Here is a 15,003-nt window from a genome sequence, read left to right on the forward strand (position 1 = left end):
TCTGGGCTTTAGTGTAAAGGCCAAAATCAATCATTTATTAATATATATTTTTTTACTTATGTTTTTTGTGACACCTAAAGGGGTCCTAAAATTCCAAATCAAATATCTAAATGATCCATAGTATGACCTTCTTAAAACAGTTTAGCACCCCCTCCCTCCCCCAACATCTTAGACTCGAAAGAATTAACAAAGTGTCATCAATGCTAATAAACAGTATTCTCTCATGTAATATAGCTAATATTAGCCTGGTAACAGATGTGGTCGTTGGTCAAGACAGCACCGACCGATCTGGGACCAGGCTAATGTGACACGTCCCTTTTCAATTTGCTCTGGTCCAGGGCGTTGGTGCAGCTTGCTAATGTTGAGCCTTCCTGTACCTTGCCTTGGACCAGAGCTACCCTCTCACGTACTGTAAGCAATGGGAATCTGCCTGGGCTGGTCCACAGAGGCATTTCTCAGGCAGCAGAGTATTTTGGGCCAGGCAGTGTGTTATTAAAGCCAGTGTGGCTGTATTTAGGCAGCCTGATTGTAGGGCTGTTTTGTGCCGGGCTGGGTGGGTTCCCTCCACGAGGCAGCAAGAACATATGACTTTGAAAGTGTCCCAAATGGCACCATATTCCCAATGTAGCGCACTACTTTTGACCAGGGTCCTATTACATAGGGAATAGGGTGCCATTTGGGATGCAACGTTAAGCCTCGAACCACTGTTTGATGTGTGCTGTGGTAATGGGGTGAGAGCCGCTGTATAGAGGAGAGCACACACTCACTCACACTCATTCGCATACACACACACACACACACACAAACACTGTATGCCACTGTATGATATATTGTTGACTAAAAATATATAATTGACCTAGGCAAGTCTGTTAAAAGAACAAATTATTATTTACAATGACAGCCTACCCTGGCCAATTGTACTCCGCCCTATGGGACTCACAAACACAGCCGGATGTGATACAGCCTGGATTCGAGCCAGGGTCTGTAGAGACGCCTCTTCCACTGAGATGCAGTGTCTTCGACCACTGCGCCACTCAGGAGACCTTATGCATGTACTACTCTCCTCCCTCTATCCCCCGCACGTATTCCCCTTTTTGTCTTTGGTTTCTTTGGTTCTTCTCGTGAAAATAGCCTGTGGAAATGCTCCCGAGTCTGAGTTGATAGTGTGTGCGTTATCTGTGGAACCCTTATCTATTGGCATCACGTGAAGTGTGTGTGCGTGTGTGTGTTTTACGAGTGTTCGCGTACCCCTCTATGATCAACGACCAACCGGAGGCGGAGCCGAGGCGCTGACTGTAATGCGATAGCTGCTCTGTTCAAAAGTGCTATTACACACACTCTCACTCACTCACATGCACACATGCCGCCGGAGCGCAGGGACACTCCTCTCCAGACAAAAACACTAGATGAGTGGTGCCAGAGATGGAATGAATTCTCCTTCGGAAGATAGTGTATTCATGTGTGTCACAGTTCTCATGATTTGCGCTCCATTCTTGTCCGAAATGCGAAGACTTATTTTTGTCGGGTTGATAGTTCAGGCAGCTGTGTCTCAGTGGTCGTAAATGACCGCAGTCCTGAATCCCTGTGAGCAGAGAGAGACGGGGAGAAAGGCAAGCGCTTCAATCGTATTTGGAGGCAGACTCAGAGCCGCTTATCAGACCCTGTAGGAAATAGCCCGGAGGTTCCATATCAGTGGACATGCTCTGTATGGAACTGGGGAATCAAGAGGAATTCATTTCATTCACTTTGCTCGACGAGACTCAATAACTCAGTCATGACGACGACAAGATGAGAGTTATGAAGTGTGTCTTTCAAGTAGACTATATGCCTACTTCGGAGGGAAAGCTGTTCACCGCTCTCTTCACCGCTGTCTTCAGCCTATTTTTATTCAATTAAGTGCACTTGGAACAAACATTATTCGTTTGCTTGTTTGGGTAAAATAGGCTACGTGGAGCAATCACATTTGTCCCTACATTTTCAGCAAAAAAAAGGGTGTGGGTTTTCTTGATGGACAACTAATTTGATCCCGGGAGGTTACCTTTAAAAACAACAAGACATTGAACATTGTCAAAATGGATATGCTATCGTCGTTGTTTGGATTTGTACTTGCAATGTGTCTAACACCGGGAGTCGGTGGAGACCAAGGTAAGTTTACGGTCAGTTGTTGGTCAGTTCTCAGGAACACATGGGCTGTCAAGAAACGTGTCCGAATGTACCCGACGCTACACTTTATGGGTGATTTAAATTCCGAATTTGCTTTAAACTATGAAAAAAACGGAAACCTCATAGTTTAAAAAAATAGGCCTGCGTCTTGGAGACTGACAGGTAGCTTGTTTTTCTCTGCGTTGGGAAAAACTCGTTTGGTTTTAAAAGCGGGATCTCCATCTGTTTCAAGTCAGGAATTTCGACACATAGGCCGCGAATGGCATCAGATATACATTATCTGATAACCAGTAGATAGATATAGACTGTCTGATAACCAGTAGATAGATATAGACTGTCTGATAACCAGTAGATAGATATAGACTGTCTGATAACCAGTAGATACATATAGACTGTCTGATAACCAGTAGATAGATATACATTATCTGATAACCAGTAGATAGATATACATTATCTGATAACCAGTAGATAGATATAGACTGTCTGATAACCAGTAGATAGATATAGACTGTCTGATAACCAGTAGATAGATATAGACTGTCTGATAACCAGTAGATAGATATAGACTGTCTGATAACCAGTAGATAGATATAGACTGTCTGATAACCAGTAGATAGATATAGACTGTCTGATAACCAGTAGATAGATATAGACTGTCTGATAACCAGTAGATAGATATAGACTGTCTGATAACCAGTAGATAGATATAGACTGTCTGATAACCAGTAGATAGATATAGACTGTCTGATAACCAGTAGATAGATATAGACTGTCTGATAACCAGTAGATAGATATAGACTGTCTGATAACCAGTAGATAGATATAGACTGTCTGATAACCAGTAGGCTATCATGTGTAGTGTAGGCGCACTGATCATTCCCACAAAATGTTCTCTCTACCTTGAAAGATGAAGCGGTTCCCATTCGTCACCCTAGTTTGTCCAGAACAACATTGCTATTCTACCTTTTTCGTATGCCAAGAATAATTTGACAATATTTCACCTAATGAAAAATGACTGGGTGATAAAAATTATTTGATACTCAAAAGCTATTCTAAAATGCCCCCCCAAAACAGGAGGTAATTACCATTTAATATAAGTTGCTATAGCATGTTAAAAAGTACCACTGCGGTTCACGTTAGTCAGGTTTTGTAAATGTATGAACACAGGAAGAAAATAGGAATAACCCTACATACATTAGCCTATAATAGCCCAATGACTCTGCTTTGTAGGGTGACAATTCCATAATAATTATAGAAAAAAAATTGAAAGGGAAAAAAACGGACATACTTTATTTTTGTTTTGTTTCTTGGCTGATTTAATGAATGAATGATAAACTCTAAACCCGTCTGTATACATAACATAATCCATTGCCTATCCAAAATAATGTGCCTCGAAGTGGTATTTTGCTATTAGTGGATAATGACAAGAATATTAGTTAGACTAACCATAATCATCATCATTAGCATCAACAAGAACACCAACAACAACTCGCTCATTATCTCAAGAGCCTAGTTTTGCAATCATGGTGATGGTTTGTGCCTCAATCGCGCTTTTGCCTCGGAAACTCGAGGCGGCGCCACACAATCAGTTCTCCACTCGCGCCGCAACAGTAAAACCAGACTGCACATTTGGACAAAAAATGACATCCTTCCATTCCATTCAGGGAATCGTGATGATTTTTAAGCTCGCTGGCTTGCTTCTTAAGTCGCAGTAGTTGTATCCATAATTAATGCACAAGAGTTGGTTTTTTTTTGGTTGTAGTTTTGGAATCTTGCGCAAGTTCCGACTCCTGATATAGAGCTCTCCCGAGCTTTAAAACCCGGTCTGGTTTCTCACTCCCCTTCTGCTCTGTACCCTACTCAGTGTCTCTTCCCTGGCTGGTTTACAGGGCTAATCCTATGGTTGTTCCTTAGAATGTGCTCCAAAGTGTGTGGTGTGTGTGATTCACGTTTGTATGCATTCAAGTGTGCATGTGTGTGAATGGGTTGGTACCTACCTGCCTTAGAGAGATTCAATATGGCCTGTTTGCAGTGCTGGCTGCCTGTGTGCCCGTTGATCAAAGACAGATGTGGGCCCTTGGCAGCTCTCCCCCAACTCGCTCAGATACCTCAGCCTGCCAAAGCACTCACTGTTCCAGCCTTCTCCTCTCCTCCTCAAAACAGCACAGCTTGTAACATACACACAGCAGCATGAGAGAGAGAGAGGAGATGTGGGAAAGACAGGGAGGTTGTGAGAAAGAGAGAGGGACAAAGATGTTGTGCAGAACAAGAGCATGTTTTCCCGGACAAACACCAGAGAGAGAGAGCGAGCACGAGCTAAACAGAGATGAGAAGGAAGGGTACAGAATTTGACAGGAGGGGGTTGAGTACCACACAGCAGATAACAGCAGGGTCACAGAGTCATAAGGACAGGGGCAGGAAGGGGAACTGATGATGTTGGGCGTGCGAAAAGGAACACTACTCCGGGGGTCAGAGAGCAGAAGGGGGACCATGTATCTAACAGTGGAGAGACTCTATTTTTAAGTCTGCGTCTTTGTCCCTTTGTCCCCTATTCTGTATTTAGTGCACTCCTTTTGACCAGAGCCCATAGGGCCTAAAGGAGGGAATGAGCTCTGGTCAGAAGTAATGCACTACAATAGGGAATTGGGTGACATTTGGGATGCACCTATTGTAACCGCAACAGTGTGACTCATGATTGTGTTAATATGATCAAGTCATTCCTAATAATGATCTAGTAATTAACTCATAGATGTGAACATACAGGACCAGAGTGTGTCTTCACCACCTCTGTGTGTTTCCCTTTCTATCTATGACAGATAGAATGAAAAGCTATGTTTCCTCCTCTCTCTCTCTCTCTCTCTCTCTCTCTCTCTCTCTGTCTCTGTCTCTGTCTCTGTCTCTGTCTCTGTCTCTCTGTCTCTCTCATTCTCTCTCCATTTTATCTCTCTCTCTCTCCATTTTCTCTCTTCATTTTACCTCTCTATCTCTATTTTATCTCTCTATTTTTTATCTCTCTCTATCTCTTCTCTCTGCTTGCTTCTCTCTCTTTCTCCCCCTCGTTCGCTTCTGCCTCTTGTCTCCCCCGCTTCACTCCCCCCATCCTTCTCACTCTCTCCCTCTCCATGCCCCCTCTCGCCCCCTCATCCTTCTCACCCCCCCCCCCCCATCCTTCTCACTCTCTCCCCCCAGCATCTTTTTTAATCTGCCCCAGACTCCTATAACACGTGGACAGCGGAGAAACAAGGTCAGGACTGTAGTTATTAGCAATCAAGAGCTGAAAAACAAAGGGGCCGTGGTTCAATACCTTGTCCAGGAGAGAAGGGCTGGGGGGGAGGGGGACACGCCAACCCCCTGGAACGAGGCGACTAGGGTGAAATTAAAAACAAGGCCACCATAAATAATACACCTGTCGGCTAGCTGGTGGCCCCTTGGTCTGCTGCTTAGTGTGCACGCACTCACACACGGGTTATTTATCTGGACAGCCGTATTCTAGCAAATCAAAACCCGGCGAAACACAACCATCTGCTTGTGGTCAATTGATCCATTGATTAATTGATCGCTATACCCACCCCCAATGCATTTAGTTTATTAGCCAAAACCACTTAGCCTCTTATGAAGAGACATGCATGGGTGCTCTAACTCAGGAGAGAGAGAGGAAGCTTTAGCCTAGCTTGCTATTGGCGAATTGGGGAAATGAAAGGTCAAGGGGGATACCGAGTCAGTTGTACAACCGAATGCATTCAACTGAAATGTGTCTTCCGCATTTAACCCAACCTCTCTGAATCAGCGGGTCCCAAATCTGTGTTGTTCATATTGGAACTGCAGTCTGAATGTTGCACACTTGAGTGGCTATGTTATAACTACGATTTCATTCTCATGTTCTTTTTGGATGGTTACATTTCTTTTTCTCTTAATCCTTAATATAATAGTAATATAAATGATAATATGCCATTTAGCAGATGGCTTTATCCAGAGCGACTTAGTGTGTGCATACAATTTTGTATGAGTGGCCCCAACGGAATTGAAGTCCGTGATACCCAACGTTGTAAGTGCGATGCTCTACCAACTGAGCTATACAAGACACTTTAATAATATTGAAAGGTAGGTAGGGCCTTATGGTCGGTGTCTAATGATTAAAGTAAAGAGCTTTGATAGTCAAAAGTCCCTCCCTCCCTCCCCCCTACCTCCCCTACCTCCCTACCTCACCTACCTCCCTCCCCCCTACCTCCCTCCCCCTCCCTACCTCCCCTCCCCTACCTCCCTCCCTCTGTCCAGTCTTGTGTGGAGGGGTTCGATTAAAAACAGTCGTGGAGACAGCCCCCGTGTAGGGATGAATGAATGAGCGAATAGTGCCTCTCCTCCTCTCTCTGTCCCCGTGATTCCCTCTCTCGAAGCGATAGCACTTTTTAATTAAGGTTGAGAGAGAGAGAGAGAGAGAGAGAGAGAGAGAGAGAGAGAGAGAGAGAGAGAGAGAGAGAGAGAGAGAGAGAGAGAGAGAGAGAGAGAGAGAGAGAGAGAGAGAGAGAGAGAGAGAGAGAGAGAGAGAGAGAGAGAGAGAGAGAGAGAGAGCAAATTAAGTCAAGATTTATAATGGCCCTTCCACACATTTGCAGTTTATCACAAAGTGTGACGCCACAGTACGCGGATAATACCGCTCATAGAAATTGGTGCACACACATACACAGAGATATGCAGTCATATGCAGATACTGTATATATAGACTGAGACTTGTACAGTAGATTTGAAGACGTGAACGCACAAATTTTGCTTGCAGCCAAGTTCACGCACACACACACACTCCCACAGATGCACATACACGCCATTATCTGTAGACCCATACATGCCCTCACCTCTTATTGCTACAATAATGTTATATACTGTATGTCAACATTGTTCATGTATGTTGGGGTCCCTATGGTATATGTGTGCAGTGTTGTGTGTGGAGAATAGATGGAGTCCTGAGCCATCACAGACACAATCATTCATGAGGCTATCTCTCTACCTCATCCTCCCTCCTTATCACATAAACACACATGTACCTATAAGATATAGTGCCCTGAAAAACACACCGTATATTCATAAAAACACAAACATTCTCCACCCGAACAGAGGACCCCCCCCCCCCCCCCCACACACACACACACACCTCTCCCCAGCATGTACTGTATATCCTACTGACAGCCCATCAGCTCCTCCAGGGTCAGTCCCCACAGGGATGGTCATGTCTTAATGAGCTTCGTCAGGCTTTCTCTCTCTCTCTCTCTCTCTCTCTCTCTCTCTCTCTCTCTCTCTCTCTCTCTCTCTCTCTCTCTCTCTCTCCTCTCTCTCTCTCCCCCCTCCTCACACTGTCTTAATCCGTATCCGTCTCACAACCTTCCTCTGCCGCTCTCCATTCCGTCCACCCCTCTCTTTCTCAATCCCTCTTATTATCTCCCACTTTTTTTTGTCCCTCTCCCTCCATGCCTCTCCCTCTTCTCCCTCAGCCCCTCATCATCCTCATCCCCTTCATCTATCCCTCTTTTACCTGCCTTTCTCCCTGCTGGCGTCCCTCTCTCCACCCGTCCTCGTCGCCCTCCCTCCTTAGCTGCACATGATCTGGTCTGCTCAGCTCGGGGAGCAGAAAAGTGCAGAGGCTGCAGGATTTCTCCCAAATGGCTTAATCTTCCCCTGGCGGTACTACTGACAGCCCCGCACGCCTTTTGGAGAATACATGGGGGTGCGTCCTGAATGGCACCCTATTCCCTATGTCCCCCATACTCAACTGGCAGACCGCGGACCGGAACCAGAACGGGGTCAATACGGACTGCGGGTCCAGAAAAAAATACAATATATATATATATATATATATATATATATATATATATATATATATATATATATATATATATATATATATATATATATATATACACTCAGTAACAGTCAAAAGTTTGGACACACCTACTCATTCAAGAGTTTTTCTTTATTTTTACTATTTTCTACGTTGTCAATAATAACAGTGAAGATATGAAAACTATGAAATGATACATATGTTATCATGTCGTAACCAAAAAAGTGTTAAACAAATCTAAATGTATTTTATATTGGAGATTCGTCAAATCAGCCACCCTTTGCCTTGATGACAGGTTTGCACACACTTGGCATTCTCTCAACCAGCTTCACCTGGAATGCTTTTCCAACAGTCTTGAAGGAGTTCCCGCATATGCTGAGCTCTTTTGGCTCCTTTTCCTTCACTCTGCGGTCCAACTCATCCCAAACCATCTCATTTGGGTTGAGGTCGGGTGATTGTGGAAGCCAGGTCATCTGATGCAGCACTCCATCACTCTCCTTCTTGGTCAAATAAGCCTTACACAGCCTGGAGGTGTGTTGGGTCATTGTCCTATTGAAAAACAAATGATAGTCCCACTCAGCGTAAACCAGACTGGATGACTGGATGCACTTGAAGAAACTTTCAAAGTTCTTGAAATGTTCCGCATTGACTGACCTTCATGTCTTAAAGTAGTGATGGACTGTTATTTCTCTTTTGCTTATTTGAGCTGTTCTTGCCATAATATGGACTTGGTATTTTACCAAATAGGGCGATCTTCTGAATACCACCCCTACCTTGTCACAACACAACTGATTGGCTGAAACGTGTTAAGAAGGAAAGAAATGACTACCTCATGAAACTGGTTGAGAGAATGCCAAGAATGTGGCATAAAGCCGTCTCTAAGGCAAAGGGTGGCTACTTTGAAGAATCTCAAATACAAAATATATTTTGATGTGTTTGACACTTTCTCGGTTACTACATGATTCCCTATGTGTTGCTTCATAATTCGGATGTCTTCACTATTAGTCAACAATGTAGAAAGGTTGTGATTGGACCCCATGGTGTCATATAAACACACAACACATGGAAGAATGTATGGAATTGCAGGGAATGAACTTAAAAACGGCAATGTTTTCTCAGCCCACAAGAGGTGCGAACACTTTGGGGTTGCGAGGTTCGGGGGTTGTTGCTATGCTGATAAATGACATTATCCATCCGGACCTTTGTCACCAGGGAAACGTATATCGTGCGCTAATTTTGATCAGAACCCTATGGGATTCCCTACAGGCTCTGGTCAAAAGTAGTGCACTAAATTGGGGATGAGGGTGCCATTTCAGATGCAGACATGGAGGTGGGGAGAGAAGAACATGTGCAGACTTTACAGTCCTTCCTGTCTGAATCCTCCAGGGGAAATGGGGAGACTCTTTTCTTATTGGTTATCTTTCTATTTAGCTTTGGCTGTAGTGTTGAGTGATGGACTGGACTGGCGTGTGTGTGTGTGTGTGTGTGTGTGTGTGTGTGTGTGTGTGTGTGTGTGTGTGTGTGTGTGTGTGTGTGTGTGTGTGTGTGTGTGTGTGTGTGTGTGTGTGTGTGTGTGTGTGTGTGTGTGTGTACAGACGTACGTTTGTGCGAGTTTCTAGGGTTTCGCTACTATATCAAATGTCACCAAATCCTAAGTGCGCCTTTATAAAACACAGAGTCTTGAAAATGTCAACACTTGAATAGCCTATTATATTTCAACCCTCCAATCTTTTCTCCCCGCTCTCTTTGACGACGTGCTCACATAACATAACATAACATAACATAACAAACATAACATAACATCACATCACATCACAAACATAACATAACATCACACCACACCACACCACACCACACCACATCACATAACTCGCAACGGGTGAAGCAGATGAAACGGAGCATTGAGTCCTCGCCATTTTCGTTGACAATATCCTCGTATTCATTGGGCTTCCCGAGCGGCGCAGCGGTCCAAGGCCCTGCATCTCAGTGCTTGAGGCGTCACTACAGACACCCTGGTTCGAATCCAGGCTATATCACAACCGGACGTGATTGGGAGTCCCATAGGGCGGCGCACTATAGGCCCAGGATCGTCCGTGTTAGGCCAGTGTGGGCCGTCATTGTAAACAATAATTTGTTCTTAACTGACTTGCCTAGTTAAATAAAGGTTAAATAAATAAAACATTCACACTCGGTCTTCCTTTTCCGATGGTCAGGCTGTGTTCCGATCCTCCACCCTTCTCCCGATGTGAACACCTGTGCACTCCCCCTCATGGATTTAAAGGGAACGAACTGGTGTAGGGATAATGGTGGAAACTCCCTCCAGCTATGCTTGCACCAAATGCACGAGGGAGAGTAAACGAGGGCATCACTTCGGGATGAAGGGTGAAGAATCGGGAACGCAGCCTCTTGTCAGCGCGGAAAGAGTTAACTGCCCCTAGCGTCGTTGTCATGGTGAACATTGTGGAGAGACGTTTTTGTCTTCCTAATCTGGCCTTCCGTTTAGAATAATAATGACTGGGAAATCATATACTGCAGTAAAATGACTGATGAGGGGCCTCACTGTATTGTCCGCGGAAGTGTTGGTGTGTGCGCTTTGCGTGTTTGTGTGAGATAGGGAACGGCGAGCGAGGCGTGGGCATACGGCTAAAATGAAGGCATTGTTACTCCGGCTTCTCATTACAGAATCGGGGTGAACCCTTGTACCCCTAGACAGGTGGTCTGCTGTCACTTCCTGTCTGGGCCAGCCTAGCGATGCTATTGGCAGGCTATTGTTCCTGGGAGAGAGCCGATAGGATCAAGGGAATGTGTTCGAATGTATGCAGATTGCCTCGCCAGAGCAACAAATGACATTTAAAGAATGATCCCGGAGGAGAGATGAGAGCCTTGGTGTGGGGTTAGTCTGTCTGCACGGGAGGGGGACGTGTGCGTGGTTGTCTATTCTGTTGCTATAGTAGATTTAGTGTGAACACCACGCATCTCCGACGCAGAAATGATTACAAATCGTGCGTCACTAACATCACAAATCACATCCCTATGGAAGTAGAAGACAAATTCTCGAATCAATAATCAGATGCTTTGAGTCTGTGTAATAACCATCTCTCTCTCTCTCTCTCTCTCTCTCTCTCTCTCTCTCTCTCTCTCTCTCTCTCTCTCTCTCTCTCACGCTCTCTCTCTCCCCCCCTCCTCTCTCTCTCTCTCTCTCTCTCTCTCTCTCTCTCTCTCTCTCTCTCTCTCTCTCTCTCTCTCTCTCTCTCTCTCTCTCACATCCAGGTTGTGGGAACACCCTAGATGCCAGCGACGCAGGGTACATCACGTCCCCGGGCTACCCTCTGGAGTACCCGCCCCACCAGAATTGCCAGTGGGTCATCACGGCCCCGGAGCCCTCCCAGCGCATCGTCCTCAACTTCAACCCCCACTTTGAACTGGAGAGACTGGACTGCAGGTGAGAGAGGGGGGGGGGGGGGGTTGTAGGGAGAGAGGGGGGCCTTTTGGGTATGCTTAGGCTAGCAAATGGTAGAGGGATAAGGAGTGAGGGGAGGGAGACTGACCAGGGATGGTTTTAACTTCAGATCTGCCTTCAACTGGTTGTACATTTGTAACAGTGTCCTTAGTTAGCCATAGTTACCATTTTGGCCGTGACAGCATGTGAGAAAGGGATGGTGGATGAAAGAATGGAGAGAATGGTTGAAAGAAAGACCGGGATGATGTTGTAAAGTTTACAGGAAAACAGACTAGAGAGGGAGAGAGAGTTCAGTGCAGCTATTTATTACAGGCTAGATGGGACAATGCTTGGTCAGTTTCCTCTTTCAAATAAATGTATAATATGAATCATATGCCTTTCTATTGTCTCTCTGACCTCATAGCAGTCAGTCATCCTGCTCTGGCCTGAATTCAACCCTTAGCTCTTACTGCTCTCTTAAAGATGCACTATGAAGACATTTCTCAGCCATTTCCTGGTTGCAAAAATTAGAATAGTTCGCTGAATTTCAGTTTACGTGATAAAAACAAGCAAGTATAGTGTCATTCGACTCTCTAAATCATTGTGAAATATATTTTCCTTAACACGGGGGCCCCTCAGGGGTGCGTGCTCGAGTCCCTTCCTTTACTCCCTGTTCACTCACGACTGCACGGCCAGGCATGACTCCAACACCATCATGACGTTTTCTGATGACACAACAGTTTTAGGCCTGATCACCGACAACGATCAGAAAGCCTATAAGAAGGAGGTCTGAGACCTGACTGTATAGTGCAAGGACAACAACCTTTCCCTCAACTTGATCAAGGGGATGATTGTAGACTACAGGAAAGGGAGGACCGAGCATGCCCCCATTCTCATCGACTGGGCTGTAGTGGAGCAGGTTGAGAGCTTCAATTTCCTTGGCGTCCACATCACCAATAAACTAACATGGTCCAAGCACACCAAGACAGTTGTGAAGAGGGCACGACAAAACCTATTCCCCCTCAGGAGACTGAAAACATCCTCAAAAGGTTCTACAGCGGCACCATCCTGACTGGTTGCATCACTGCCTGGTATGGCAACTGCTCGGCCTCCGACCGCAAGGCACCACAGAGGGTAGTGCGTACGGCCCTGTACATCACCGGCGCCAAGCTTTCTGCCACCAGGGAACTCTATACCAGGTGGTGTCAGAGGAAGTCCCTAAAAATGGGCAAAGACTCCAGACACCCTAGTCATAGACTGTTCTCTCTGCTCCTCACGGCAAGCGGTAACGGAGCTCCAAGTCTAGGTCCAAGAGGCTTCTAAACAGCTTCTACCCCCAAGCCAACAGACTCCTACACACACCCCCCCCCCCCCCACTCCCTCTTCTACGCTAATGCTACTCTCTGTTATTATCTATGCATAGTCACTTTAATATCTCTACCTACATGTACATATTACCTCAATTACCTCGACACCGGTGCCCCCGCACATTGACATTGACTCTGTACCAGCACCGCCTGTATATGGCCTCGCTATTGTTATTTACTGCTGCTCTTTAATTATTTGTTATTCTTATCTCTTACTTTTTTTGTAGGTGTTTTCTTAAAACTGCATTGTTGGTTAAGGGCCTGTAAGTAAGCTTTTCACTGTAAGGTCTGTTGTACCTGTTGTATTCGGCGCATGTGACAAATAACATTTGATTTGATTTGATCTACCGCTTCTTAGACTTGCTTTCAATGAGAATGAGATCTATAACTCCCATTTCTATGTGGCTCGCGTGGTTGTTGTCCTTGATGATGTCCTTATCTGGTCCTGTGTAACGTAATGCTCTATTAAAATCCCACTAGTCATAGATAGCATGTGCAGCTCTGTGATAGACGGATAAAATGAATGTGCTCGCTGTCGATAAGCAGTATTTCAAGTCCTTTGTGGGTACTGTATTGAGGGCTTAGAGAGAGAGAGAGAGAGCTGAGAAGAGAGCAGGGTTGGAGAGAGCAGGGGTAGAGTGAGAGAGAGAGAGCTGGGAAGAGAGCAGGGTTGGAGAGAGCAGGGGTAGAGAGAGGAATAAAGAAAAAGTTGAAACGCCTCCTCAGAAATGCTATACTTTTTTGGGGATTGTTTTTTTTTGGGGGGGGGGGGTTTGCCCGAGGGGACTGTGTGTTAGCTCAACCTTTGCCCTCTCACACTTCCACTCAGCTGTGTGTGTGTGCATTTGTGGGTGTGTGTTTCTTTGTGCGTGCACACGCTTCTCTGTATGTATGTGTGTGCGTCCTTATATCCGCGCGTATACCTGCACATGCACACGCGTTTGTGAGAGTGCGTGTGATCGGCAGGGAAAACCCATGGCAACCGCTCTCCATTCCGCATCCTCCTCACCATCCTCAGAGGGGAAAAAAGAATATACTTTACAGCCCCAGTAGAAAAGACACATCAACAATGTTATTTATTCATAGAACAACCTGTAACTCCCTTCTCTCACTGAGGCTGCTCTCGCCTTTTTATGTAGGTTACATCCCAAATTGCATCCTATTCCCTGAATGGTGTTTTGACCAGAGAGCACTTGTATAGGGAATAGGGTGCCATTTGGGGACACACACACACACACAGATTTAGTTTGTTGAAGATGTGTGCCTCCGGTCCAAAACAGCAACAAAACAAAGTGGAGAAAGCCAAAGTGCAGCCCGGCAGGCCAACGCGCCCCCTCTCCTCCCACAGAGCGCTTTAGACGGGGTTCAAATAGCTTCCAGTTTAGTGTTTGTGGTGCAGCTGTGTGTTGTTTCCTCCTTCCTGAGTGATTAGGCAGAGCAGTATGTCTGACTGAGGAGACAGGAGGGAGACTTGGTGTTTTCCTCATCCGGTTTTGAGGTGAGGGAGCGGTAATGCTGGGCTGTGTTCATTAGTGCACACCGTAGGAAACCGTGAAAAAAAAAATGTGGCAACGGAAAACATTTTTGAAACGAAATCAGCCCGTTTCGTTCTTAGTGAATACACCCCTAGAGGGGCAGGAGACTTGGTCAGGGTATTATTTAAATGTAATCTGAATATCCTGTATATATAATGTAAATATTACAAATGGACTGTGTTTATTGTAAATAGGTGATATAGTTGCGAGAGTTGTCAAGCGCTTTAATCTATGGACAATTGCAGTTCTATGTAAGCCATGTCTTTCGTATGTCATCGCCTCATACACACGCAGATGCACGCACACACCGTATGCCAGTGCCATGGTCTCTCCTGAGAGTACATTACTCTGAGTCCCTGAGCATGTGAACTCAAGAAAGAGTTCGGTTGGCCCACGTAAGGTCAGCCTTACTTTCTAACCCACAACATACTGATGAATTAATCCCTCTCCCGGGCCAACCAGCACTTTCCCCGGGTTCAAAGAGTCAAAGGCTCCGAGGAGCTTCAACTGCGCAGACCATCACTGCTGCAGCAATAAAATATCCTGTGTTATGCAGACCTCACATATCTGAGGTGGCACTTTGATTCAGACTTTCATTTCAGGCAGAGTCCGGCAGGGTGCCAAATGGCTTTTTACCTCCAAGCCCAGAGTTGATTGATGTGAAGAAGA

The 15,003-nt window shown here is 45.5% G+C and overlaps 1 protein-coding gene across 1 annotated transcript in view; it reads left to right on the forward strand.

Moving 5' to 3' along the window:
• Positions 1 to 1,251: 1,251 nt before the first annotated feature.
• LOC124007830 (neuropilin-2-like) overlaps positions 1,252 to 15,003 on the forward strand; it is a 67,725-nt gene continuing 53,973 nt past the window's right edge. Inside the window, exons 1-2 of the mRNA XM_046318612.1 lie at positions 1,252 to 2,145; positions 11,264 to 11,435. Of these exons, the coding sequence (XP_046174568.1) occupies positions 2,073 to 2,145; positions 11,264 to 11,435 (245 nt within the window). The 5' untranslated portion in view covers positions 1,252 to 2,072. The remainder of the gene's footprint in view (positions 2,146 to 11,263; positions 11,436 to 15,003) is intronic.

This window comes from Oncorhynchus gorbuscha, linkage group LG21 (genome assembly GCF_021184085.1).
Source record: "Oncorhynchus gorbuscha isolate QuinsamMale2020 ecotype Even-year linkage group LG21, OgorEven_v1.0, whole genome shotgun sequence".
NCBI lineage: Eukaryota > Metazoa > Chordata > Actinopteri > Salmoniformes > Salmonidae > Oncorhynchus > Oncorhynchus gorbuscha.